Source organism: Oryctolagus cuniculus, chromosome 1 (genome assembly GCF_051225735.1).
Source record: "Oryctolagus cuniculus isolate XC-2025 breed Fujian yellow rabbit chromosome 1, ASM5122573v1, whole genome shotgun sequence".
Taxonomy (NCBI): Eukaryota; Metazoa; Chordata; class Mammalia; order Lagomorpha; family Leporidae; genus Oryctolagus; species Oryctolagus cuniculus.
The window spans coordinates 67,504,265-67,531,440 of NC_142867.1; the positions used below are offsets into that span (position 1 = coordinate 67,504,265).

General features: G+C 39.4%; 1 protein-coding gene across 50 annotated transcripts in view; it reads left to right on the forward strand.

The window, feature by feature from the left end:
* Window positions 1-27,176, forward strand: part of EMSY (EMSY transcriptional repressor, BRCA2 interacting) — a 94,496-nt gene that overhangs the window by 53,170 nt on the left and 14,150 nt on the right. For 44 of the 50 annotated variants that reach the window (XR_011389390.2, XR_016232923.1, XM_002708680.6 and 41 more), the window contains 4 exons: window positions 2,770-2,940; window positions 11,167-11,303; window positions 15,346-15,519; window positions 18,263-18,461. Coding sequence is in view for 48 of the 50 variants with exons in the window: in XM_002708680.6 (XP_002708726.1) it covers window positions 2,770-2,940; window positions 11,167-11,303; window positions 15,346-15,519; window positions 18,263-18,461 (681 nt within the window). In the remaining 2 variants the exon portion in view is untranslated. The remainder of the gene's footprint in view (window positions 1-2,769; window positions 2,941-11,166; window positions 11,304-15,345; window positions 15,520-18,262; window positions 18,462-27,176) is intronic. The other 6 variants (XM_089331182.1, XM_089331165.1, XM_089331183.1 and 3 more) reach the window with 1 other exon arrangement.

A 27,176-nucleotide genomic window follows, 5' to 3' on the forward strand; every position in this document is an offset into this window, starting at 1 on the left:
CTTTTTGTTACTTTAACTAAGACTGAGAAGAGCGGTTCTGGGGGGAAGGAAAAGGTTCATTTCATCTTACCCTTTGGAGAGTCCAGGTCAGGGTGGGGATGCCCCAAAATCCAGCATCTGTGCAGGTCGTTGCAAGTACAGAGGGGCAATCATATGATCATATGTGAGCCAGGGAACAGAGAGACAGCATAGACTGAACTGGAAAACTCAAAATAACTGTCTTTGGAGAATCACCCTCTAAGGGCACTCCCCACCAGCGACCCACTCTATACCCTAACCCATCAACCATTAACATTAAGACATAAGAATTTAAGTATCTTATAGGAGTTTTGGAAAGATAAGCCCCACTGTACCCATAACAGCCAACCTTTGTAGCCTTTCCATCATCTATTTTAATGGAGTAATACCTATGCAATGAAATTATTGTATTAAGTGACATAAAGTATGTAAAAAGTCCCCAATATAGTGCTCAATAGTTATTACTATTAATATTAGAATTAGCCCTTACTATTATTTCAGGTGTGTGTAACTGGATTTTTTGAGGAGGGCCAATATTTAGATGATAGGCTTTAATAGCATAAGATGATAGCTGTCAAGTTTATAAACTGTGATTTATTGGCCAGTATGTGAAGGCCTGTACAAATGTTGCACTTAATCTCTTCCAGACTTTATTATCTTCATTTTCAGCCACTTGCATTAAAGCAGCGTGCCTAAGGTCACACAGTCAAAGAGGGACAGAGCTGGGATTTGAACCCAGATGTGTTTGACTCCAGACAAAACCCCTGTGCTTTCTTTTTTTTTTTTAAATTGTAGTGAGTTACTTATAACATGGAAGTTCCCATTTTAAAAAGGTATTTTTTATTTCTTTATTTGAAAGGCAGAGTGACAGGGGCATGGGAGGGAGGGAGGGAAGGTGTGTGTGTGTGAGAGAGAGAGAGAGAGAGAGAGAGAGACAAAGAGAAAGAGAGAGAGAGAGAAAGTCTTCAATTTGCTCGTTTATTCCCCAAATGAGTACAGTAGCCAGGTGTGGGCCAGGCTGAAGCCAGCAACCAAGAACTCCATCCTGGGCTTTCTGGTGGGCTTCCACTTGGGCCATCATCATCACTGCTTTCCCAGGCATATTAGCAGGAAGCTGGATCAGGAGTGGAACAGCCGGGACTTGAGTCGGCACTCTGATCTGGGATGCCAGCATCACAAGTGGTGGCTTAATCCAGTGCACCACAGCACCAGCCCGAAGGGTACCAGTTTTAAGTATACAGATTATTGGCGTCAAGTGTGTTCACGCTGAATGACCATCAGTACTATCTATCTCCAGAGCTTTTTCATCTTCCCATATTAAAACTCTGTGTCCATTGAATAGTAATTCTTCATTCCCCACTTTCCCCCAGACCTAGGCAGCCACCATTTTATTTTCTTTCTCTGTGCAAAGCCTGTGCTTTTAAACACTATTCTATTGTAATAAATCTATCATACTTACCCTAAACTCTTCTCCATTTAGCACAAAGATAATAGCATTATGTATGTATGACTCCTCATGTTAGGGAGAGGTGGTAAAACGTAATACTGTGGCTATGTTTGTGTGCCTGTATTAGAATATGTGTTCATAAAAGGTTAAGTTAAAATATTTTTAGTTATAATTCAAGAGATGCAAACTGTGTATACCTATAGCATATTTACTTTTTACTAGATTTGTTTCCATTCAGATGTATGCTTATATCCAATTGAAACTAATTGTATCTGCTGTTCCTCCCCATCCCCCTTTTTTGACTAGTGGTTGTAATTTTAAAAGGTAAATAACTTGTTAAAAGCCTCCCCCCACCCTTTTATTTATTTATTTTTTGAGGTGGGGGGTTTGTTGAAAATGGCTCATAGTAGCTTCTGAGTCCAATTATTGAGAAAGTTTTTTTCAGTTCCAGGTGTTAATGTATCTTTTATTTATTTTTTCATTCTCCCCAAGGCTAATAATTCTTTGTTTTGGAATAGTCTTTCTGTTGTTGGATTTGTAAGAAACTAAAACAGGATCATCTGGCTAGTTTTTAATTCCTGTTTGGGAAAAGAGTGAAGTCCTAGAAATATTGGAGAAGGGTATAAAAACCTTTGAGAGACATGAAGAAAAATATTCGAACAGGTCAAGAGTTGAAGAAATATGTAAATAGAGAAAATTTTAAGTTAAAGAGAAACATTCCTGGCAGCTCTTGGCAGCTTCAGCTTTAATCTCTAGTAAAATGATGGGCTAACCTTTTTAAAGTTGGAAATAATATTTAGAGAGAATCAGAGTACAAAACAGCAAAAGTTTATATAATTTTAGGTAAATAATATTGACTTATTTGTTGACTGCTGACATTGTGTTTGGCACTGAAGCAGCATAAAACAGATGCAGAGACCTTAAAAAATCTTACAGAAATATCTAAAATGCTATGGCAGGAAAGATGATTAAATTTAAGTTTCTTTTGGCATGAAGCTAGTGGAAGAAGTCTAGTGGAAGAGGGAATAGGGTTAGCTCTACTTGAGTTAGTAATTTGATGCAACACATCACAAAATTTTATGTGTAAAATTGTTTCAAATTGACTTGGCTTCACTTCTTGCTATGTGCATTGAAAACTGGCTATAAAATTGTAATGTCTTGACACCTTGAAGTTCCATTTTCAAGTTAAAGCAGTGTACATTACATTGAAGTTTTTATAATAGTTTTTTATAGTTTAATGGTGCAAGTTATCATTCTTCTGTATGTAATGACAGGTTTTTCTTTTGGATTTTCCCTTTTGATAGGCACACAGGCAACCTATACCCGGCCAACAGTGAGCCCATCCATAGGTCGGATGGCTGCAACCCCTGGAGCTGCGACCTATGTGAAAACTACCAGTGGGAGCATCATTACAGTAGTACCCAAGTCATTAGCTACTCTGGGGGGCAAGATAATTAGCAGTAATATAGTTTCTGGTAGGTATATCTGAAATATCTTAACGATATAGGTGAACGTCAGTGAGAGGAGAAAATCTGTCTCACTATTGAAGGATTCTATTTGATTTTTTTAAGCTCTCTGCTTAGAAATCTGATATTTTGTTTTCAGTATGTATGTTTAGTGATTAAGTATAATTTTTACTTTTAGTGTTTGCAAATAAAGCTTTCGATAATCCTAAAACAAAGAACATTTAGCTGTTTTTAGTTACAATAGAAATATTGTGGCTTATGTTTGCATAGAGAGTTTTCATTTTAGTATTCTATTTGGCAACAAAGTCAGACCTCCTAACAACTCTGAGGTAGTAGATAAACTGTGCCCGATTTATAGATGAAGTCAGATTTGAATTTATAGAGGTCACATTGACTTGTCCAAGGCCATGCAAGCTAGATAGTGAAGAACTAATATTTGTTAATCTGCGTATGTTTGAAGTAACATACCTCATAATTTCATTTAATAGTGTCACTTTGGTTTATTAAAAATAAAAAACTTGAATATCTTTGCTTCTCTTTTCACCATTTATATTAACTTCTTTTTAAAAATATTTTACTCAGTGAAGCTAACCATTTGCCTATTTACTGGAATATTGGAACCTTCTCTGGTTTTTATTGGCTCATTAATCCCCATAAGTATTTGGGTTATGGACCCTGAAGTGGGAATGTTAACATCTGTTTTCATTGATTATTATTTTTTAATTAAAATGAAGTAAATAATGTATGATTAAGCAAACCTTGTGATTTTTAACTGTCACCATTTTTGTGGACCAGTCATATTTTGTTTGCCCCAGGTGAGTTGTTCTGACATTTTAATGTCAGGGGATTGAAGTTCTTGGCAGTAATTTGATGTTGCTGATAACTTGGGGAGTGAAAAAAAAGCACAACAGGGCATGGTATTGGCATAAAGCACTATATTTAAAGCTGTTAATTTTGGCTTTACTTTTAAGTGTAAGTGAGAAAATCCAATGTTTGCCAAACTGAGGAGGGTGAAACCAGTTGGGAAAGAATCATCGTATTCCAGGTTTTAAGAGGGCATTTTAAATAACACAGTTAAAGCTCAAATTATAATTTATTACTTGACAATATCTTTAAATAGTATAGAGCACTTAATTAAACATATTTCAAGAAGTTTTTCATTGGTAGTAGCTTTTTATGACCTTAAGGATTTTTCTTTACTTATATATGCATGTGAAATACCATGTAACTTGAGGGAATGTCACAAGACCTGTTTTCAGACCTTCACTGCTTTGTAGAGCAATACAGTTAAGCCACATGCCCGTAAAAGAAGACGTGTGGCCTGAGGAAGTCCATATCTTATGCTTGTATTCATATGATTCACCTTTGTGTTTAAGTATAAACCCACTCTTGAGATAGTTACTATTTCAGGAGCAGCTCTGTCCACGAGGAGTCCCTGACCTTTTCTGGCACTGTAGGAGATACTTGACATACAGCTGAAACATCCTTATTCCTCACGCATTTTGGCCGTATCCTCTGTTTTCATGGTTGGATAATTTTATTCCATTTATTTCACTGTTTGACATTTTATTTACTCCCACTGATCCTTGGGTTAGTTATTACTATTCTTCATTAAGATACTTCTCTCATTTGATAGTATTCTTTTTTATTTTAAGATTAATTTATTTGAAAGGCAGAGTTGCAGAGAGAAAGAGAGATCTCCCATCACTCCCCAAATGGCTTCAATGGCTAGGGCTGGTCCAGGATGAAGGTAGGAGTTTCATCCAGGTCTCCCACATGGATGCAGAAGCCCCAGTACTTGGACCATCTTCCCCTGCCCTCGCAGACACATTAGTTGGATTGGAAGTGGAGCAGCCAGGACTTGAACCCACTCCTGCACAGGATGCGGCATTGCGGGTGGCAGCTTTACCTGCTGTTGGCTCCTATACTTCTCTCTCTCTCTTTCATTTTTTTTTAAAGGTTTATTTATTTATTTGAAAGTCAGGGTTTCACAGAAAGAGGAGAGGTAGGGAGGGAGAGAGAGAGAGAGAAAGAGATTGAGATCTTCTATCCATTGGTTCACTTCCCAATTGGCCGCAATGGCCAGAGCTGCGCCGATCCGAGGCCAGGAGCCAGGAGCTTCTTCCTGGTCTCCCACTCAAGTACAGGGGCCCAAGGACTTGGACCATCTTCTACTGCTTTCCCAGGCCATAGCAGAGAGCTGGATTGGAAGTGAAACAGGCAAACTGGTGCCCATATGGGATGCTGGCACTGCAGGTAGTGGCTTTACCCACTATGTCACAGCGCCAGCCGCCGGCCCCCCCCCCCCATAGTAATCTTGTTGATTCATCATACAGGAGATAATGGGTTGGTTTATTACTAATTTTTTAATTCCTCATTGTCTATTCATAGTAAACTAGAAAGCCTTGTTGAATAAACTTGGAATTTTCTGCCTTCCTCCGTGAACATATGATGGATTCTAAAGTTCTCTCTTCCTTAAACAAACAAAAAGTAATAAGATTTCTAAGACACATTCAAGCATCTAACTATAAGAATAGAAGGCTTAGAGTCCAGTGCTGTGGCACAGCATGTGGGCACCAGTGGTTCAAGTCCCATCTGCTCAGCTTCCCATCCAGCTCCCTGCTAATGTGCCTGGAAAAGGAGTAGAAGATGACTCAAGTCCTTGAGCCCCTGCCACCCACATGAGAAACCCAGATGAAGCTCCAGGCTCCTGGTTTTGGCCTGGCCAAAACCATTTGGGGAGTGAACCAGTGGATGGAAGAGCTTGCTCTGTCTCTCCTTCTCACTCTGTAACTCTGCCTTTCAAATAAACAATTAAATCTTATGAAAAAAAACAGACAAGAATAGAAGGCTTTAAAAAATACTTTGTTCCTCATTGTGGTAGAATTTGGAAAATGCAGAAAAGTACAAATAAAATTAAAATCCTATAATTTTCACCATCCATAGAAATGTGTTAAAATTAGGTTTCTTTTCACTTCTTCTCCCATTCACTTTGTTTATGTAGATATGTTTGTATGTATTTGAGGGTATTTCAAAATGTTCATGGGAAAATGGAATTAAAAGGTTTATTTTGTTGCAATGTGAAATTTTTTTAATTTATTTTCATTTTATTTGAAAGGCAGAGAGGGAGAGAGAGAGAGCGAGAGAAAGAGATCTTCCATCTACTGGTTTATTCCCTAAATGACTGCAACAGGTGGGGCTGGGCCAGGCTGAAGGCAGGAGCCTGGAACTCAATCCAGATCTCCTATGTGAGTGACAGGGACGCAAGTACTTGAACCGTCATCTGTTGCTTCCCAGGGTGCATATAGCAGAAGCTGGAACCACAAGCAGAGCCAGAACTTGGACTCAGGTACTCCAATATGGGATGCAGGCATCTTAAGTGGTATCTCAGCTGCTGTGCCAAATGCCTGCCTCTGGTACAAAATGTTTTGGAATTCATGCATAGTTGGGATCTTATAATAGTTTGTTGAAAATGTGGTTTATGAAAAAGTATACAGTAAAAAATTTTTGTGCCAAAATAACTTGCCTTTAATTTTATTTTCCATGAACTTTTTGAAGTACTCTTTTGTATGTATATTTTAAAAATTAAATTGGGATCTCATATAAGCAGTTTTTATTCTTGTTTCATGTAATTGTTATTTTCTCATGCTGATAAATGTATTTTGTTGTATGTCCCTTTAATGTCTACATAATACTGTCACATATGATGAACTGTAATTTAACCCTTTCCTTAAAGGTTAAATGTTTTTAGTTACTTACAAGGTTTTTGTTGTTTTTATTATAAATAACCCTTTGGTGAACATTATTATGCATAAACTTATTGCGTAAAGTTCTTTTTTTTTTAAGATTTATTTATTTGAAAGGCAGAGTTACGGAGAGAGAGAGAGAGAGAGAGAGAGAGAATATCTTCCTCCTGTTGGTTCATTCCCCAAATAGCCAAAATAGCCAGAACTGGACTGATCCAAAGCCAGGAGCTATGAGCTTCTTCTGGGTCTCCCACATGGGTGCAGGGGTCCAAGTACTTGGGTCATCTTCTGCTGGTTTCCCAGGTGCATTAGCAGGGAGCTGGATCAGAAATGGAGCAGCTAGGACTCAACTGGCACCTGTTTGGGATGCCGGCTCTGTAGGCTGTGGCTTTACCCACTCCGGCACAATGCTGGCCTCTGTAAAGTTCTTCCTTCCTTTGTATAAAATCCTAAAAGAGAAATTAATGTTTCCAAAGTGTTTTCAAGAGAGGTCAAGGTTTTCTTTTTATTAGAATAATCAATTAAATGGAAAGCATGCCAAGTTACATATTTATTTAAGTGTGTATCTATGAATTAACTATGAGATTTATTACTTTTTTTGTGAACTTTGTTGAGGGTTAAAAGATAATACTCATTTTACACAGATGAGGTCTACTTGTCATTTATTTGTCCTAGGTTCTCATAGTGCCCAAAGCGTAAATACAGTGGAAGGACTTGATTTTTATCTTTTTTAAAAAATGTCTTTTTTAAAAAAAGATTTATTCATTTTTATTTATTTATTTATTTATTTGAAAGGCAGAGTGACAGAGGGAGACGGAGAGACAGAGATTTTAATTCATTGTTTAACTCCCCAAATGCCCACAACAGCAGCAGCTTTGCTAGGCCAAAGCCAGGAGCCAGGAACTTCACATGGATCTCCTTTGTAGGAGGCTGGGACCCACATACTTGGGCCTTCATCCACTGCCTTCCCCGGTGCATTAGCAGAAGGCTGGATTGGAGAGGAATAGCTGGGACTCAGACCAGTGCCCTGATACGGATTGCAGACATCCCTGGCAGAGGCTTAACCCACTGTGTCACAGCGCCAACACTTTTCCTTTACTCATGGCCTCATTTCTTTGAGCAAAGTAACATACAGCATTACCTGAGAGACCATGATTGTCAGGATAATTTCAGAATCTGTGGGTGGTAAAGTCTGAGCCAATAAATTTGTGATCTTCTTTAAGTTACCTATAATAATGCTCAAAATTTTCTAGGCATATTGTTAAAATCTAAGAGTACATTCCTGTCACCGCCCATTGTGATGTAAGTGTGACTCATAGTTGTTTGCACCCATTGTTTCTTGATTCTCGTAAGTAAAGTCTGTGTAGGTGAGTTGAGTTAGGTCTGTGTGAGGTGCTGTGACACACAGGATGGGTGTGAGTTTCATTCTGTGTCCTAAAGAATGCTAATCAAATGAGCTTGTAAGCATTCTGTCCTACCATGAGAGCTAGAGATCAACTACTGTGAAAGTGTAGCAGATGACCTGTTTTTTTTTGTAATGAATAATATTGCTTCTGTATGACTTGGGTATCCCTTGAGACATATAAGCATGCTCTTTGGAATTTCAGGCACTTATAATTGCTAAGTATAGACATAAATTGTATTCTATTTTAATATAGTGTGGAATTTGCTTTTCCTTATGCTGTTACCTTTTCTAACCTTCTGTGTCCTCCCTCCCCATTTTGTTAAGCTGATGGACTTGGCTTGTAGCAATCTCATAAATTGACAAACTTCTGTAATGAAAGAGATTATACATTTTATATAGATTTTTGAAGATTTATTTGAATGGCAGAATGAGAGAGAAAATATAATATCCTCTGGTTCACTCACCATATGGTCACAATAGAGGAGGCTGGTCCAGGCTGAAGTAGGGGCCTGGGTCTCCAATGCGGGTTGCAGGGGTCCAAGTACTTGGGTCATCATCTGCTACTTTCACAGGCACATAAGCAGGGAGCTGGACTGGAAGTGGAGCAGCTGGGACTTGAATCAGCAATCCAAAATGGGATGCTGGCATCTAGTGTAGCAAGCTGCAGCTTAACTCATTGTGCCAAAATGCACCCCTCTTTTTTTATTTTTTTAAAGAAAGATTTATTTATTTATTTGAAAGGTAGAGCTACAGAGAGGCAGAGGCAGAGAGAAAGAAGTCTTCCATCTGTTGGTTCACTCCCCAGTTGGCTGCAATGGCTGGAGCTGTGCCGATCTGAAGCCAGGAGCCAGGAGCTTCTTCCTGGTCTTCCGTGTGGGTGCAGGGGCCCAAGGACTTGGGCCATCTTCTACTGCTTTCCCAGGCCGTAGCAGAGAGCTGGCTCGGAAGTGGAGCAGCTGGGTCTCAAACCAGCTCCTAGATGGAATGCTGGCACTGCAGGTGGTGGCTTTACCTGCTATGCCACAGCACCAGCCCCTGGCCCCCTTTTAAATGTTTATTCTTTATTATTTATTTTCATCTACTTGAAAAGCAGAGTGACAGAGAAAGAGAAAGTGATCTTCTGTCTATTGACTCACTCCATAAAATGCCTGCAACAGCCAGAGTTGGGCCAGGCCAAAGCCAGGATCCCAGACTTATTGAGCTCTCCTACAGGGATGGCAGGGGCCCAAAGCACCCAAGCCATCACCTGCCTCCTCCCAGGATGCAAAAACAGGAAGTTGTACTGGAAGCTGAGGTACCAGACATGAACAAGCACTTTGAAATGGGATGCTGGTGTCCCAAATGTCAGTGTAACCCACTGTGCCACCGTGCATGCCCCTGTTCCAGGTTCTTGACATGATGAAATTAGCTGGTAGGCAGGTAGGTGTTATGCATGACAGGGAGCACTGCATGATGGAAACCCTGGAATAGGGAAATGATATGGGAAGCCAGAGGAGGTGAGAGTCTGCCTCTTGACTTTGAGAACATTTTCAAAGAAGACATACTTACTGGTAAATTGAGTTCATTCACTCACTGAGCAGTTATGATTAAAGGTCACCTGCGGCACTGAACACTGAGAAATTAGTGAATTTAACAGATGGAATGTAGAGCTCAAGGGTGTTTCATTTTGTTGGAGGGTCCAGGGAGTCAACACAGCATGAATCAGGTTTGCACCGGCATTTCCCATTTGGGCAATTAGAAGAATATCCAGCTGAAATTTGGTAGATGAATAGGTGGATAGGTAGAGGAGTAGTATGTTATAGAAGGATGTGAAGAAAGGGCAAAATAATATTGGAACATAGATATGCTTGGGGCAGCAGATATAGACCTAAATAGATCTTAATGATTATAAGCATAAATTTACATATGTAAATATACTGTATAAATTAGAGTTTTATTCTCAACCAGGAGCTTCTTCCTAGTCTTCCGTGTGGGTGCAAGGGCCCAAGGACTTGGGCCATCAGAGTTTTACATATTACAGAGGCATATATTAAATCTGTGACTTGGTTTGTGTTAGTATTACCAAAGAGACAGGGAGACAGACTGATCTATCCACTGGTTCACGTCCTAAATTTTTTTTGTTTTTTTTTTGTTTTTTGACAGGCAGAGTGGACAGTGAGAGAGAGAGACAGAGAGAAAGGTCTTCCTTTGCCGTTGGTTCACCCTCCAATGGCCGCCGCGGCCGGCGCACCGCGCTGATCCGATGGCAGGAGCCAGGAGCCAGGTGCTTTTCCTGGTCTCCCATGGGGTGCAGGGCCCAAGCACCTGGGCCATCCTCCACTGCACTCCCTGGCCACAGCAGAGAGCTGGCCTGGAAGAGGGGCAACCGGGACAGAATCCGGCGCCCCGACCGGGACTAGAACCCGGTGTGCCGGCGCCGCTAGGCGGAGGGTTAGCCTAGTGAGCCGCGGCGCCGGCAACGTCCTAAATTCCCAAAAGCTGGGGTGAAATCATACCAAAGCCAGAGTGTGCCTTAGCAGTAAGCTGGATCAGAACCAGAGTGGGAACTTGGCATCCCAAGCAGCAGCTTAACCACTAAGCCAAACACCTGCCCCTGCTTTTGTCTTTCTTAAGCACCCAAAAATACGTGGCCTTTTTCTTTTCATAAATTTTCTCTAGAGTCTGGTGCCATATGAATTTTGATAAAATTTGCCTCTTACATTCCTTTTTGAAGTTTTCCCATCATTCTAGTCACATGATTATAGTACTGAATTGGGAGAGATATGTGTAATGGAATAAAGAGTGTGATTTGTTTCATTTAATTGATGAGGTAAAGAAGTATTGATAGCAACATTTTTAGATTCTGAGTTTGGTATTTAGGGTCTTGAGTACTAAAAAGATGACTACTTGAAGAATCAATCCTTAATATTCCTTCATTCTAGAATAACATAACTTACTATTCCAAGCCTTCATTTTCATCTTCATGACAACCATCACACCATCTGGGGATGACTTTGGCTATATGTATTAATAAACCAATAAACAGAGATAACCAAATGTCACTAGTCTTTAACTCAGGCCCCTTTTTTTTCCCCCTTTTCTAAGGAACAACTACCAAAATCACTACAATTCCGATGACTTCCAAACCCAATGTGATTGTTGTGCAAAAGACTACAGGAAAAGGAACGACCATTCAAGGCCTCCCAGGCAAAAATGTTGTCACAACATTGCTAAATGCTGGAGTAAGTAAGAGCTTCAACTGCAGACTCAGCAATCCATTGAGGATTTCAAAGACCAGCTACACAAATATTTGCCTAAGGACTTTAGAACCCCACAATGGCCAGAATGGCTTGATTTACCACTACTGTGTTATAATAACTGTTAACGCACCACCAACTGATGCCATTTTTCACAGTAATATCTAAAACATATTGCTCATAGTTGCTCATAGCTAAGTTGCTTGTGACCATGATTTAGATATTTAGCTTGGTCTGGATGGTGAATTCCATTGGCTTAACTGCAGGGGACTTCTGTTGGAGCACAATTTTAGTTCTGCTTATAGCCAATAAATGCCGGTCTACTAGTTTACCTAGGTTGGGCAAAGAGAAGTATTCAGCGTTAAGACAGATTAATTTAGGGGGGATTTTTTTTTCTTTTTTTCTTCCATTTTTACCTGTTTGAGCTTGTAAAAAAAAAAAAACCAACAAAATGATTCATTTGTTATTCTGAAGGCAGTTGTTAGAAGGATAAGAGGTTTAGAGTTAGACACACCTGGCCTTTGTCTCTTGGTATCATAGTTATTTGACCATGAGTGACCTAGTCACCCTCTCTAATCCTTGATTTCCTCATTTGTACATTGGGGATGATGATTTCTACCAGTGAGGTTGTTCAATAACCTGATCCATATTTTGAAAGCGCTTAGAAGTGCTCAGAACAGTGCCTGGCATGTAGGAAGTTCTTAGTCATTATTTTGTAAATTGTTCTTGGTACTTAACTCTTCAGGCTTGATAGGGCCTCTGACTTGCCTGACTTCACTAGAAAATGGCACAATAGACTTCCTTTAAGAGAATCTCACAAAAGCATCATGGATGTCACAGTCCTTACAATGTTGGGAAGGGTCCAGCATTAGAAATTTTCAACGAGAAAAAAACCTAGGTTCTTCCTACTCTGGATTTACATAGTAAACCAAAAGTAAAGCCAAGATTAAAATTCAGATTTCTGGGACCCTGTACACTGATTTGCAGCTTGATAGGACTAGATATATAAACGATCTTCAAAAAGTTAATGGAAAATTGGAACAAAAATTTAAGTTTATTTCCGTGCAAAAATGGAAATCTACAGTTTTTCATAATATGCATTTTTATAAGAAAACTTTTTGAAGACCCCTTGTATGCATGGATTTCAGAATTTTTTTGCATCAAAATGAACTTTTAATTCTGTTTTCTAAGAACTTTTTGTTTTGTTTTAAAGATTTATTTATGTATTTGAAAGTCAGAATTTCGTAGAAAGAGGGAGAGACAGAAAGAGATATCTTCCATCTGTTGATTCATTCCCCAGATAGCTGCAACATTAGTAAAAGAAGAATATCAATATTAAGATGGTGTGAAACAGGCGTGTGTATCTGTTCTCATTTTTATGTATTTATTTGAGAGGTAGAGTTACAGACAAAGAGAGGGAGAAACAGAGAAAGAGGTCTTCCATCTACGGGTTCACTTCCCAAATGGCCGCAACAGCTGGAGCTGGGCCGATCCAAAGCCAGGAGCCAGGAGCTTCTTCTGGATCTTCCACATGGGTGCAGGGGCCCAAGCACTTGGGCTGTCTTTCATTGCTTTCCCAGACCATAGCAAAGAGCTGGATTGGAAGAGGAGCAGCTGGGACTCAAACCTGTTCCCATATGGGATGCCGGCATTACAGGTGGAGGCTTAGCCTACTATGCCACAGCCTTGTATTCTTATTTCTTGCTCACATGTACATGCCCACAGCATTCATCTGAAAATACCCTGGTGGTTGTATTTTTTCACTTGAATGGGCCATCATACTTGGGAGAGGGCTTGTTGAGCTGTTTAAAACATATTCATGCCACTTGTGAACTAGCAGTTCTTGGCGAATGAACTAGAGCTCTTTCCAGAGGTACAGGTGTGAAGGACATGTGTGTGTTGAAATAAGTAACCTGATGATTGGCAGACACTTCATGCTTCCCTTATTTATAGCAAGTACTTACACTTAGAATTTTTGTAATCGTATACAGCTCGGAATTCAGGGGAACTGTTTTTTAACCTGCTCACCTGGGTGCCTTTTCTTTTTTAAACTGGCTGCCAAGTTTAGATGGCTGCACATTTTGCTGATAGTGGCTAAAACATAAGAAAATGCTAAGATAAAAATTCTCAGATATTTCATTTCCTTTTTAATTTTCTGGATTTTAGTAATTTAGTAAAATCACTGTATTTGAACTTGGTTAAGTTCAAGTAAAAAGATGTTGAGATCATAAATAAGTAGAAATGGTACTTAAGAATAAAGCAAGTGAAAATGCAGAAAATGGTGGAAAGTTATTTGGCTTAAACTATCTGGTTAATCAACTAAAGTGACATTAGTAACATATTGATAGTAAAATACAGGAAATGCTCTAAATTTTTCCTTCCTCTATTCATGTGTAACCTAAGAAAGAACTTTGATATATTTGTTGTTTTCATCTCTTGTTCATACTTTTTCACATAGACAGTCTGCTGTGTAGTCTTTTTTTTTTTTTTTTTTTTTTAAGATATATGTATTTATTCATTTGGAAGGCTGAGTAATAGAGAGAGACCGATCTTCCAGCCTCTGGTGCACTCCCCAAATGCCTGCAACACCCGGAGTAGGACAGGCCAAAGTCAGGAGCCAAGAATTCCATCTGAGTCTCCCATGTGGGTGACAGGAACCCAGACACTTGGACCGTTATCTGCCACCTCCCACATGCATTAGCAGGAAGCTGGATCAAGAGAAGCAGAGGCGGAACTTGATCCCAGTTACTGCAGTATGATCCCAGTTACTGCAGTATGGCTGTGGGTGTCCCAAATGGTGACTTAACCTGCTGTACCACAGCACCCACCCCATGCTGCTTGTTCTTAAGATTTCATATTTGTGGAACTTTAGAAGTTTATTTTGGATGTATCCTTTTAAGTACTAGTATATTACACAATAATTTTTTAGTTACATAAATATTTCAGAGAAATTAGAAAATAAAGAGCAATCTGGAAAAATAAGATGGTGCTGGAGGGTGGGATTTATAATCCCAACTATTAGAGCTGCCACTGTGAATATTTTACTACCTATGTATATTCCAGGGTTTTCAGTCTATCAATAGATGTATTCTGAAAATGGGACAATATGATAAATATTCTTAAGTGAGATAAGTTTTAAAAAGTTACTCATTAATGGGGCCGGCGCCGTGGCACAGTAGGTTAATCCTCCGCCTGCGGCACCGACATCTCATGTGGGCGCTGGTTCTAGTCCCAGCTGCCCCTCTTCCAGTCCAGCTCTCTGCTGTCGCCCGGGAGGGCAGTGGAGGATGGCCCAAGTGCTTGGGCCCTGCACCCACATGGGAGACCGGGAAGAAAGCACCTGGCTCCTGGCTTCGGATCAGCGCAGCTCTGGCCATTGTAGCCATCTGGGGAGTAAACCAACAGATGGAGGACCTTTCTCTCTGTCTCTCTCTCGCAATGTCTGTAACTCTACCTCTCAAATAAATAAAATAAAATCTTAAAAAAAAAGTTTCTCATTAATAAATAATTATTTGGCTAGAAGTCGGTCAGATAACTTTCTTTTCTTTTTTTTTTTTAAAGATTTATTTATTTATTTGAAAGTCAGAGTTACACAGAGAGAGGAGAGTCAGGGAGAGAGAGGTCTTCCATCCACTGGTTCACTCCCCAGTTGTCCGCAGTGTTCCAGGTGTCCCACGTGGATGCAGGGGCCCAAGGACTTGGGCCATCTTCTACTGCTTTCCAAGGCCATAGCAGAGAGCTGGATCGGAAGTGATGCAACTTGGTCTCAAACCGGCACCCATATGGGATGGTGGTACTGCAGGCAGCGGCTTAACCCACTATGCCACAGCGCCAGCCCCAGTCAGATAACTTTCATTTCAACTAAGTGTAGGATTTTTGATCACCTGTGAGCAGTGAGTTTCGTTACATAATCTACACTGCTTTCTCCATCATCCCAGTAAAATGTTTCATGATTTTTTGGCAAGAGGACAGTTTTTATCATTTAAATGCATATAAGTTTCTAATGTAATCATTGACTTCAATTCAGGGAGAAAAGACTATTCAGACGGTGCCAACAGGAGCAAAGCCAGCTATCATCACTGCTACAAGGCCAATCACCAAAATGATTGTGACTCAGCCAAAAGGAATAGGTTCCACTGTTCAACCAGCCGCTAAAATCATCCCAACAAAAATTGTTTATGGGCAGCAAGGAAAAACACAGGTATGCTACAAGATATGATAATTTTTTTCTTGGCTTTTGTTTTTAAGTTTCTAAAATTCCCAGGTAGAAATTTGAAAGAAAAGCTTATCTTAAAAAAAAAACTTACTAATCTTAAAAAATCATATTATTAGAATTCAGAACTGAATGTATAGTTAATCATCTGTTCTCAAAATCTGTGTGTTTTTCCTCAGTACTTTTTTTGGTATCTAAGTTATTTCTGTGTCATGTTATGAGCAAAGATTAGGGGAAGAATTCCTTCGGAATGAAACTTGCTGAAGGTGTATTTTGTGACTTGAGGAGTACATGGTTGAGGAGAAGATGGTAATTACACAGAACCTCTGGAAAAAAATAGTTTTTATATACTAACATGGCCATCGATAGCACTTTATTTACTTACAAAATTTACTTTTTACTTTACTTGAACCTGTCTAATGGAGAAATCAGTGGTCTGTTCATTTTTAAATCAGTAGGTTACTGTTTGTTTTGTCAGTACTTAAATTGCTTTTCTGAGACTATCAGAGGAAGCAATCAGTATCAGCTTTAGTTAAGAAATGCTACTCTGGCTGGCGCCACAGCTCACTTGGCTAATCCTCCACCTGTGGTACCAGCACCCCGGGTTCTAGTCCCGGTTGGGGCACTGGATTCTGTCCCGGTTGCTCCTCTTCCAGTTCAGCTCTCTGCTGTAGCCCAGGAGTGCAGTGGAGGATGGCCCAAATGCTTGGGCCCTGCACCCGCAAGGGAGACCACGAGGAAGCATCTGGCTCCTGGCTTCTGATCAGCACAGTGTGCCGGCCGTAGCAGCCATTTGAGGGGTGAACCAATGGAAGGAAGACTTTTCTCTCCCTCTCCCTCTCCCTCTCCCTCTCCCTCTCTCTCTCTCTCTCTCTCTTACTCCCTCACTCTCTCACTCTGCCTGTCCAAAAAAAAAAAAAAAAAAAAAAAAATGCTACCCTAAAACTTTGCTAAGGATATTAATTTACCTATAAACCAATACTTTGCCATTAGAATCTGTTCCTTCAGAATTACAGCCAAATAGTTTATATTATCTGAAAAGTAAGTTTTGTGATTAGTCCAAATTGCTTGTTTAGTTCAACTATAACAATTTCATTTGCTCCATCATCTAAGACATAATAAAAACTACTATTTCATTCTGGAACTCTTAGAAATGGGTAACTTCATGAAGACTGAAAAGGTTTAGAATCTTATACGGAGTAGAAATAAAAATAATTGTGCTAAAATGACAACTTCATTCCATGGATTCATTTGAAGTCAACTCCTAGATTACAAGTTTTGAAATGGAATGGTACAGTTTGAAATTTTTTTCCCGTTTCACTTGTTTTAGTGTCTGTTTTTGACTTTTGCCAGGAGTTGATCCACTACATATTTCATTGTTGCTTCTGTTACTGTCTAAATTAGTGTTCCTCCAAAAAGTTATTCAGAGAATGCTTAAGTTTCAAGAAAATTTACCTTGCAGATGTGTTGACTAGAATTTCATATGCTTCCTAAAGCAAAGAAACTTGAAGAACAGTGGTATAAGTAGATTAGGGTCTTATTTTTATCATGTTGATAAAATTCAGAGGGAAGAAGTCCTGAACTGATACTGTGGTTCAAAAATTCCATTAGGATACAGAAAGACGGATATTGCATGTTCTCCCTTACATGTGGGACCTAAAATTTTAAAAAAGTCAAGAAACAAAATAAAAGAGAAATGCTTGTATGTTATCAGTTTTGTGGTTATTATTCTACTATATAGGCTACAGGTTGTAAATGACGCCTAATGTCATTATAGGCAAGAAAAAACAGGTGCATAGGTTCACATTAAAATCATGGCTATTACAGACTGGCGTGTAGCACTTAAAACGTAAATTGTGTAACTAATTTTTTTTTAATTTATTTATATATTTATTTGAAAGGCAGAGTTACAAAGAAAGAGACAGTAATATCTTCTATCTGCTGGTTCACTCTCCAAATGACCACAACAGCCAGGACTGGGCCAGGCTGAAGCCAGGAGCCTGGAATATCATCCAGGTCTCACTGTTTTCCCAAGCACATTAGCAGGGAGTGGGATCAGAAGTGGAGCAGCCAGGATATGGATGTCTGCCAACATGGGATGCTAGTGTCACAGGCGGTGGCTTAACCTACTAAACACATGGATGATTTATCTGTACATTGAATTAGTCTTTGATGAGCAATACTTTACCCAAAGCATAATATGTTTATAGAATCCTATCTTGGACGGTGCTGTGGTTCTACCTCTCTCTGTAACTCTTTCAAATAAATAAAATAAATCTTTAAAAAAAAAAAAAAAGAACCCTGTTTTCCCTATCAGGAAAATGCTAACATATTTTAAATAGTGCTTTCCAGGCTGACGCCACGGCTCAATAGGCTAATCCTCCACCTAGCGGCACAGGCACACCGGGTTCTAGTCCTGGTCGGGGCGCCGGATTCTGTCCCGGTTGCCCCTCTTCCAGGCCAGCTCTCTGCTGTGGCCCGGGAAGGCAGTGGAGGATGGCCCAAGTGCTTGGGCCCTGCACCACATGGGGAGACCAGGAGAAGCACCTGGCTCCTGCCATCGGATCAGCGCGGTGCGCCGGCCACAGCGCGCCAGCCGTGGCGGCCATTGGAGGGTGAACCAACAGCAAAAAGGAAGACTTTTCTCTCTGTCTCTCTGTCTCTCTCACTATCCACTCTGCCTGTCCAAAAAAAAAAAAAAAAAAAAAAGTGCTTTCCGCTTTTCTTTTAGGTTCTTATTAAACCAAAACCAGTAACATTTCAAGCCACAGTTGTTAGTGAACAAACAAGACAACTGGTAACAGAAACATTACAGCAAGCATCCAGGGTGGCAGAGGCTGGTAATTCGTCTATTCAGGAAGGAAAAGAAGAACCACAGAGCTATACAGATAGTAGTTCCTCTTCTACAGAGTCTTCTCAAAGTTCCCAAGGTAAGATGCATTTTTCTTTTGATTTACACAAGTATAGCTGACATAGTTCCAAATAGAACTTGCTTCTAGGGATTTCAAAACATTCTTATATGCTTTGATTTGTCAGTTCTTTTAGTTTTATTTTTTGTTTGGTGGGTTGATGTTTAATCAGTGAACTGAAATTTTATTTTTGGTGAAATTTACCATTCTTTCCTGCATGACATGTGTTCATCAAATAATTGGTAAACTTGAGGTGATGATTTCATCAGGTAGGTAAAGGTAACTGAATAGAACTGTGCCAATTCCCAGATGGTAGTTTTCGTATTTTTCTTGTTTGATTTGGGTAAGTAGGGAGCGAAGCATGCAAGAAAGTGAGTTCACCTTTGGAAATGGTTGTTGCTGAACCTTGAGAAAGAATCAAGGTGGCCAGAGGCGGCCTGAAAGTGAGCAGTAAGTAGGGTGATCATAGATTGTAGTTTGCATGGCACAAGACCTAGTTTCTATCTGCTGTTCCAGCATAATTCCCTCTCAGAAGTACCCCCAGATAATTGCATGATTGTCCTAATTATAAGCAAGACTCCCCACAGAGTCCTTGGTGCTTTTTAGTTATGCTATTCTTCTGGGAAGGCTCTTGAAATAAACTCATGATCATAGCTTTGAGACCTTCTTTGAATCTAGTATTCATGTCTCTCCGTGATCTTAACAGCCCTTACTGTCAGAGTACAGATTAAGTACCCCTTATCTGAAATGCTGAAATCTAGAAGTAGTTCAGATTTTGTATTGTTTTCAGATCTTGGACTATTTCATGTATATAGTGAGATATTTTGGGGATGGCACCCAGCTTGAACACAAAACTCATTTTCTTCACAAACGCCTAATAGACATAGTCTGTAGGTATATTTTTAGTATGCCTGCATTTTTACTGTGATCCTTTATCACATGATTCAAGTGTGGAATTTTCCACTTGTGACACCTTATTGGTGCTCAAAGAGTTTCAGATTTTAGAGAGTTTTGAATATCAGATTTTTGGATTTGAAATATTCACCCTGTATATTTGTGCCTGTGCTTATGTGCTCAACTGCATGTAAGCAAAACTTTATCTACTCTTATTCTTTCCTCACTCACTTCATTCCTTCTTCCTGTCTCCTCATTACTCTCACTGGAGTGATTTTTTTTTTTTTTTTTTAAGATTTATTTATTTGAGAGGCGGAGTTAGAGAGAGAGGTCTTCCAACCACTGGTTCACTACCCAAATTACCCCAACAGCCGAGGCTGGGCCAACTTGAAACCAGGAGCCAGGAGCTTCTTCCAAGTCTCCCACTTGGGTACAAGGGCCAATCCCTTGGGCCATCTTCTACTGCTTTCCCAGGCCATGGGAAATGGCAAGTGGAGCAGCTGGGCTCGAACTGGCACCCATATGGGTTGCTGGCACCATAGTGCCAGACCCAATTTTTTAAAAAGATTTATTATATTTATTTAGGAGGCAGAGTTATAGAGAGCAGGGAGACAGAAAGAGGGAGAGAGGGAGAGAAGGTGAGAGAGATATCTTCCATCTACTGGTTCACTCACCAAATGGACACAATGATCATGTCTGGGTCCATCTTTGTCTCCCATGTGGGTGGCAAGGGCTCAAGCAGATGGTCCATCTTCTGTTGCTTTCCTGGCACATTAGCAGAGAGCTGGACCCAAAGTAGAGCAGTCTGGACTCCAGCTGGCACTTGTATGGGATTCTGGCATCGCAGATGGTGGCTTAACTTGCTGTTTCACAATGCCAGCATCCTCACTTTTCTCATACACATTCTTCATGTGGTACAATCACTTTACTGTTTTAACTCTTCTATAGAGTCTTCCAAGATTAGTTTTACATTGTTCACTTTGCTGATTATTCCATTAATTCACTCTGACAATTACTTATTAGTTTATACTAAGAGTTGTGCTGTTTTCTATAGAGCTTGAGTGAAATATAATTCTTGCCCTCCAGGAGTTTAAAATTTTATAACAGGGGGTTAAAATATATATATACAATTCTAGTATAAGAATTTTATTAATGACAAACAAACAAACAAAATGCCAAAAGCTGAATGTTCACACTGCAGTGAGAAGATTGGAAAGCTTCATGAAGGAGGTGGTAGCATTTAAAATAGTCTTGGAAAATTCATCAGTGAAAAGTAAAGGAAAATGTTGACTTCAAAAGATAAGCAATATGACACTCATTTCAGAATGCACATAGCTCCCTTCAGCACATTATCAATGATAGTAATATTTTGTGAATCAATTTGCTGTCATCCGATGCTGACTATGAATTAGTTTATGTTAGTTAATGGAATGATAGCTGATTCTTCAGTCATTTCTCTTTTTTTTTTCAATTATTTCTTTTGGATCTTTCTGATTTAGTATATACAAATCACATTGTTAATTCAGCCGATTGGCTGCTTTTTCCTCTTTTATTATTTTTGTTTTTATTTTTTTGAAAAACAGAAAGAGACAGATGAAGGGAAATCTTCCATCCTCCTCTGAACAGCCAGGGCTGAGCCAGACACTAGCCAGTAGTCCAGAACTCAATCCAGGTCTCCCTCATTGGTGGCAGGGACCCAAGTACTTGAGCCTCCTAGGGTATGCATTGGAAGGAAGCTGGATTGGAAGCCTGGTAGACAGGACTCAAACCAGGCACTTTGATGCAGAGTATGGGAGTGTTAAGTAATCATAAATTACTTAATTACCATCCCAAACACCTACCCCATTCTTCTTTTAAAATCTGCAGTTTTTGAGTAATATTGATTTTTTTTTTTGCCTGTAAGAAATATTTTCATAGAGTGCAGGTAAGATGTTTAGTTTGTGAATTGATGTTGGAAGGGAGACATAAATAGTAGGTGTCTATAGATTCATAATATCAGTTCATCCTTTGAAATTGTTATTCTTTTTTTAAGGGAGTTGTAAGCCAGTTAGTAGTTTCTAAACATGCTACTTCATCAGTTGAATCTTCAGTTTTTATTGTGAGAGTGGGATAGATATTTGACTTCATATATTTTTATTTGTTTTACATTACTTTTTAAAATATTCTTTAACAGAAAATTTTCATAATTCAAAATAGGCATATCTAATATATTGACAATATAGCAAGTTTTTATAATTTGCATTTGTCCCTCCCTCTACTTCCTGTATGGTTCTTTAATGCATTCTCAAACAGACAAGTACTAGAGATATATATGCTATACTTTAAAGAGAAAGTGGTAGAAGTTTTGGTCAGTCTGATATACTAATTTTTAAATTATATGAGGGCAATATCTACTAGGAAAGTGAGTGGTACATAGCAGTCTTTTTCCATTATATTGCTGTTTTCATAGCTTTTAGCCACCTTTCTGTTTTTTGTAACTTTTCCTTTTGCTATCATTTCTAGCTTGCAGAAAAGTTGCAAGAATAGGAAACAGAACTCCTGAGCATACTCTTTACTCATATTCACTGCTTGTTTGTCTTTTGTCCTATTTGCTTTGTTGTTTATTCTCTGCTGTATGTGTATAATTTTTTAATTTCTTAGCTAGTTGAGAGTAAGTTGTAGATATCGTATTTCTTTACCCCTAAATACTTAACATGAATATTTGTAAGTCTGTATTTATTTATTTATTTGAGAGAGCTACACAGAGAGAAGGAGAGAGAGAGAGAGAAGGAGGGAGGGAGAGAGGTCTTCCGTCTGCTGGTTCACTCCCCAGTTGGATGCAACAGCTGGAAGTGCGCTGATCCAAAGCCAGGAGCTTCTTCTGGGTCTCCCATGTAGGTTCAGGGGCCCAAGGCCTTGGACCATCTTCTGCTGCTTTCCCAGGCCATAGCAGAGAGCTGGATCAGAAGTAGAGCAACCAGGTCTTGAACCGGTGCCCATATGGAATGCTGGCACTGCAGGCAGCGGCTGCCCTAAGTCCATATTTCTTAAAGGGTTTTTCTCTCTAAGATACAATTATCAAAATCAAGAAATTTAATGCTGTTACTATACTATTACTTAATTACCGATATATATTCAAGTATCATCAGTTGTCCAGTAATGTTCTTTATTTTTCCCACCTCCTGGTCCACATTCCAGTTCAGATAATATATTTTATTTAGTTACACTAACAGTCATGGTTCTTTATTCTCCTTGAGTCTGGAATAGTCCCTTAGCCTTTCTTTGAATTTCTTGACCTTGATATCTTTGAAGAATGTAGGTCAGTTACTTTGTAGAATATTCATCAGTTTGATTTTATCTGATGTTTCCTCAGGCTTCGATTCAGATGGGAATCCCACATTTGATGGTAATGTCCTCAGTTTTGTCTTATGAAGAAGTACATGATGTCAGTTTGTCCTAATATTGATGATGTTAATATTGATCACTTGGTTGAGATGATATCGGCCAGTTTTCTTCACTGTGAACTTAGCATATTTTCTTTTAAGATTGATAGTAATTTGTGAGAAGGTACTTGGGGACTATGTAAATTTATTCATCATCAAACTCTGATCTTCCAGTTTTAGCATCCATAGATTATTTTCTGAAGTACATTTTTCTTTGTACATTTAACAGTTGCCATTTTACTCTAAAAATCAACTTTTTCTGTTTTAAAGCTTTATTTATTTGAAAGGCAGAGCTACAGAGAGGCAGAGAGAGAGAGAGAGAGAGAGAGAGAGATCTTCTATCCCCTGATTCACTCCCCAAATGACTGCAATAGCTGGAGCTGTGCAGATCCGAAGCCAGGAGCCAGGAGCTTCCTCAGGGTCTCCCACATGGGTAAGGGGCCCAGGCACTTGGACCATCTTCCATTGCTTTCCCAGATCATAGCAGAGAGCTAGATCAGAAACGGAGCAGCCAGGACTCGAACTGGCGTCCATATGGGATGCCAGCGCTGAAGGCGGCGGCTTTACCCTCCACGCCACAGTGCCAGCCCCCTCAACTTTTTCTTGACTTGAGAATTTTCTGGTGACTTTGCCTACACAAGACCTGGAATAAGGGTGTCTAATGTCAGCAGGATGCCTTGATTTCACTTGTGGTCTACAGACTCCCTCACTCTCCCCACCTTCCAGAAGGCGGCGAGGCCCCATGCTTTACCCCTGAACTGCCTCCTCACAGGCTCGAATCTTTATCTTTGCCGTGTTATAAGACTGTCTTGATCTACCTGAAAGGGTTCATCCTTCCTCCAAGATGCTTCCAGTACTGAATTGTACTACTGTGTTAATGTGGACCATTTTATTTTGTCATTTTTGTTTGTTTGTTACAATCATTTTCTTCTCTACTAGACTATTAACTTCTCAAGGGTAAGAATCTCACTCATCTCTGGATATCTGACTAGATACTCACTAAAAGTTTCACTGAATGAAAAACTGAATCTTGTGCAACTACGGCAAAGGATTAAGTGCCAGCTGTGTAAATGCAATTATCTTGCCTGACTCCAGAATGTTTTTTTCTTTGGGGTTTCCCCTAGCTGTGTAGTGGGCTTTTCAGACAGTACACACCTGGGCTGTTAGATACTGCTAGAAAGCTAGATGACCCAGCCTGATGGGTCAAGGGCATACTTGCGTGGGCCACTTACTGAAGATTGGGTCATTTGCTTTCCATACATCCTATGCTTTCCTTCTTAAATGGGTCTTCTTTTTTCCTCTTTGTCACACGGGAATGGGCTGAACTTAAAGGATTCTAGATTTATTTTGAAAAAGTATAAACAATTAAATGTGTGCCCTGCCTCATTCTGAAAGGTTTTAAAGTGGGCTAAATGAAAGATTGTATTAAGCAAATTGGATGAGAACAAGGAGACAAAGCCAAGATTGGAACTGAAAATGGAACTAGACATGAGGTGAATGCAGAAGTGCATTTTGTAGAAACATTGCTTTGAGTAGATCATAACCCAGTTTCTAGGATAATTTTTTCATGAAGACTTATGATCTTAGTAGGTCAGAGTAAGGGTGAGAAGTAAATCCAGATTAAGTTTGCTGAACTTTTCAGAGCTGTCATGTGCTAATATGCATTGTGGAAGATGAAGAGCGGAATATATGATGTAAAATGTCCCCCAGCTCTTTTGACCATGGAACCATTCTTTTACAGAACATCTAGAGGAACTAATGTTCTCTGGAACATATTGGGTGATGCTGTCTAGGCAGTTAAATATTGTGAAGGCTATGAGCTTTAGGACAATGCTTCAGAGGGAAGGTACATTCTCCATCATAGAAGGGATATAGACATCTTAGGTTTAGTTTAGAAGGGAGGTTTTATATGGATAACATTTCTGGGAATCATTTTGTATAAGGAATGGCTAGTAGAGGCAGGATTGTTATTAGAGAAGAGAAGATGGAGTGGGTTGGGTCGGGGAAAACATGGGAGCAATTGTCAGTTAGCTTGAGGACCGTGATCTAGAAGAGGAAACCAGTTGGTTTTTTGATGGATACCTGGCTGGACACTATGCCCCTGAGTAGAAGTCCCAGGGAGACCTTTTTCTGTTGGCATAGTGGAACAGAGATGGAAGGAGGTTAGTGAACAAGCAGGCGGTAGTGAGTTCTCTGCTGCTGGAGTTCCCAGGCTGCCAGGGATGTTGTTGTGAAGATCTTAGAATAGGACTGATGCTGGCATTAGGCAAATTTTAAGATTTTTTTTTTTTTCTATCAGAAAAGTCTTAAGATTCTATGAGCATGTGATATAGGTATTTTGTAAAAAAAGACATCAGAGATATTTTTAGAGAGATGCCTAAATCTGCCTTTAGATAGAGTACTGAAGTGTGCATCTCTAGTACTAACATTTTACATGTGTCTAAGAAATACTGGTTAAATGACCTGCGTGGAAAAACCCTTGAGGGGCTGCTTTCCTTAAGCAGGTGGCTCTCGTGAGATCAAGCTCCTGGTGTCCTAGTGATCGCACTCTTTGCCTCCAGGGGCAGACTTGATAGGAAGCAAATTTATCTAGGTCTCAGAATAAGCCAAAAATAGTGAGAAGAGTCAGTCCAGGTGTGGTTTTCACTTCCATTCGCATGCACGGTTTTGTGTCGCAGCTGTTGGGGTTGCTGCAGTGGTGTTTTGCTTTGTCTGAATATGGACAGAAGAAAGCAGAACACTCCCCCTAGCCTGTAAGGGGTGATGTTATTTGCGGTGATGGTCTCTGATAGGTGCTCTCATGTGGAAATTTGCTTTCCTTTTTCCTATTTCTGCCTTGTCTCTACCAACACAATCTCTGCTTTCTTCTAGATAAATGTGTCTCAGGGAATTAGACTGTGAAGTCACTCTTTGCCTATATTATCATGAACATTTCTAAGGTTTGCATAGACGTAATGACTAATGAGTTCCCTTACGTTTCAGTTCTACGTGTCCACTTAGGATGAACAGAGAATAATTGTTATCTGCTTCATATGGCACCTGGTATTGCAGGATGGTGTCCTTTAGCTCTCTGCTGTTTGTTTGCTTGTTTAAGTTTAACAGAAGTTATACATCCCTAGTGTGGTATTCTACTCAGTGTTTTGGTGGGGAAATAGATCACCAATTCTAGTTAAGTACAGTATATAGTTGTGTTTTTTTTTTTTCCTTTAGGAAGATTGTTTTGTTTGAAGAGTTCCTCTTCTCTTCCCAATATTTTAGGTAAATTTGTGGCTTTCAAAAACATTTGGTTCATAAAGAGTTGGACTTTTCTGTAGTATTTGTTTTTGTTTTGGAGCTACTTGAATTCTTATCAATTTTCTGTATGCTTTTACTGACCATCCCAATTCAAAGCAGTCCCTTGTTTTCTATATATTTGCCTTGTTTGTCCTAACCATTTTATATTTACCCTAAGATAAAAAGTCATACATCTTCATTTTATGTTTCCCCTGTTATAATTTCAATTTGAGAATAGGAATCACACCTTTGTATCTTCCACACTTTCCATGTGGTAACTTGGGCAGGAGAGTTTAGGAAGTTAGCAGTGGTTTAGTCTACGCTTCTTATTTTGTAGATGGAAAACAATAATTAATTTGTTGCTTGATCTCATGCACATTTAGTATTTACTTGCAAACCTGTACAACATGAATATACTATGCCTTGAATGAGGGCTGTAATTTTCTTTCAACCTAACAAAGAGTCCTAGAGTGGAGCACAGTAGTGCTTCTGTTGTCCCTGATAGTTTATTCAGCTTATTTACATTTATCACTTCATTGTATCCTCAGAAATCCCGTGAAGCTAAGAGATGATTTTTTTGTTTCATTTAAGAAATAGTAAAGCTAAGACTCAAAGAATCAACCAGCTAATAATTCATAGAATTGGGATTATGACCCAAGACTTGGAACTCTACATGTTATAGTATTCTGTTATAGTATTCTGCTTCTAGGTCCTCAGATAAGATTTCCTCTCAGTATGTTCAGGCTGTGTTACAGAACACATTTTCTGGTGTATTGGGGGAAAATATAACTCCTACAGCATTTTGTTCTTATTATACACAAAGCACTCATCTACACTTATGCACACCTATTTATATAACAATTACCCCACTGAACGGTAACTTGTCTTTTTACATGTTTGTCTCCCCAACTAGACTGTGTGCTTCTTGAACATCCTCTGGTTATTCTGTGAGCACCTTTATATCTTTGATGACAAATGTAGATTCTGACACATAGGTGTCCAGTTTGTGGAATTAACAAATGGATGAATAAGTGAATTCAGAAATAAAGACATTATAGCCTCTGGGGCTTACAGTATTCTTGGGGAGATAATGCATGAAGTTTACAATAAATACAAAGATAAAACAAAACAAAAAAACAAATTGTTT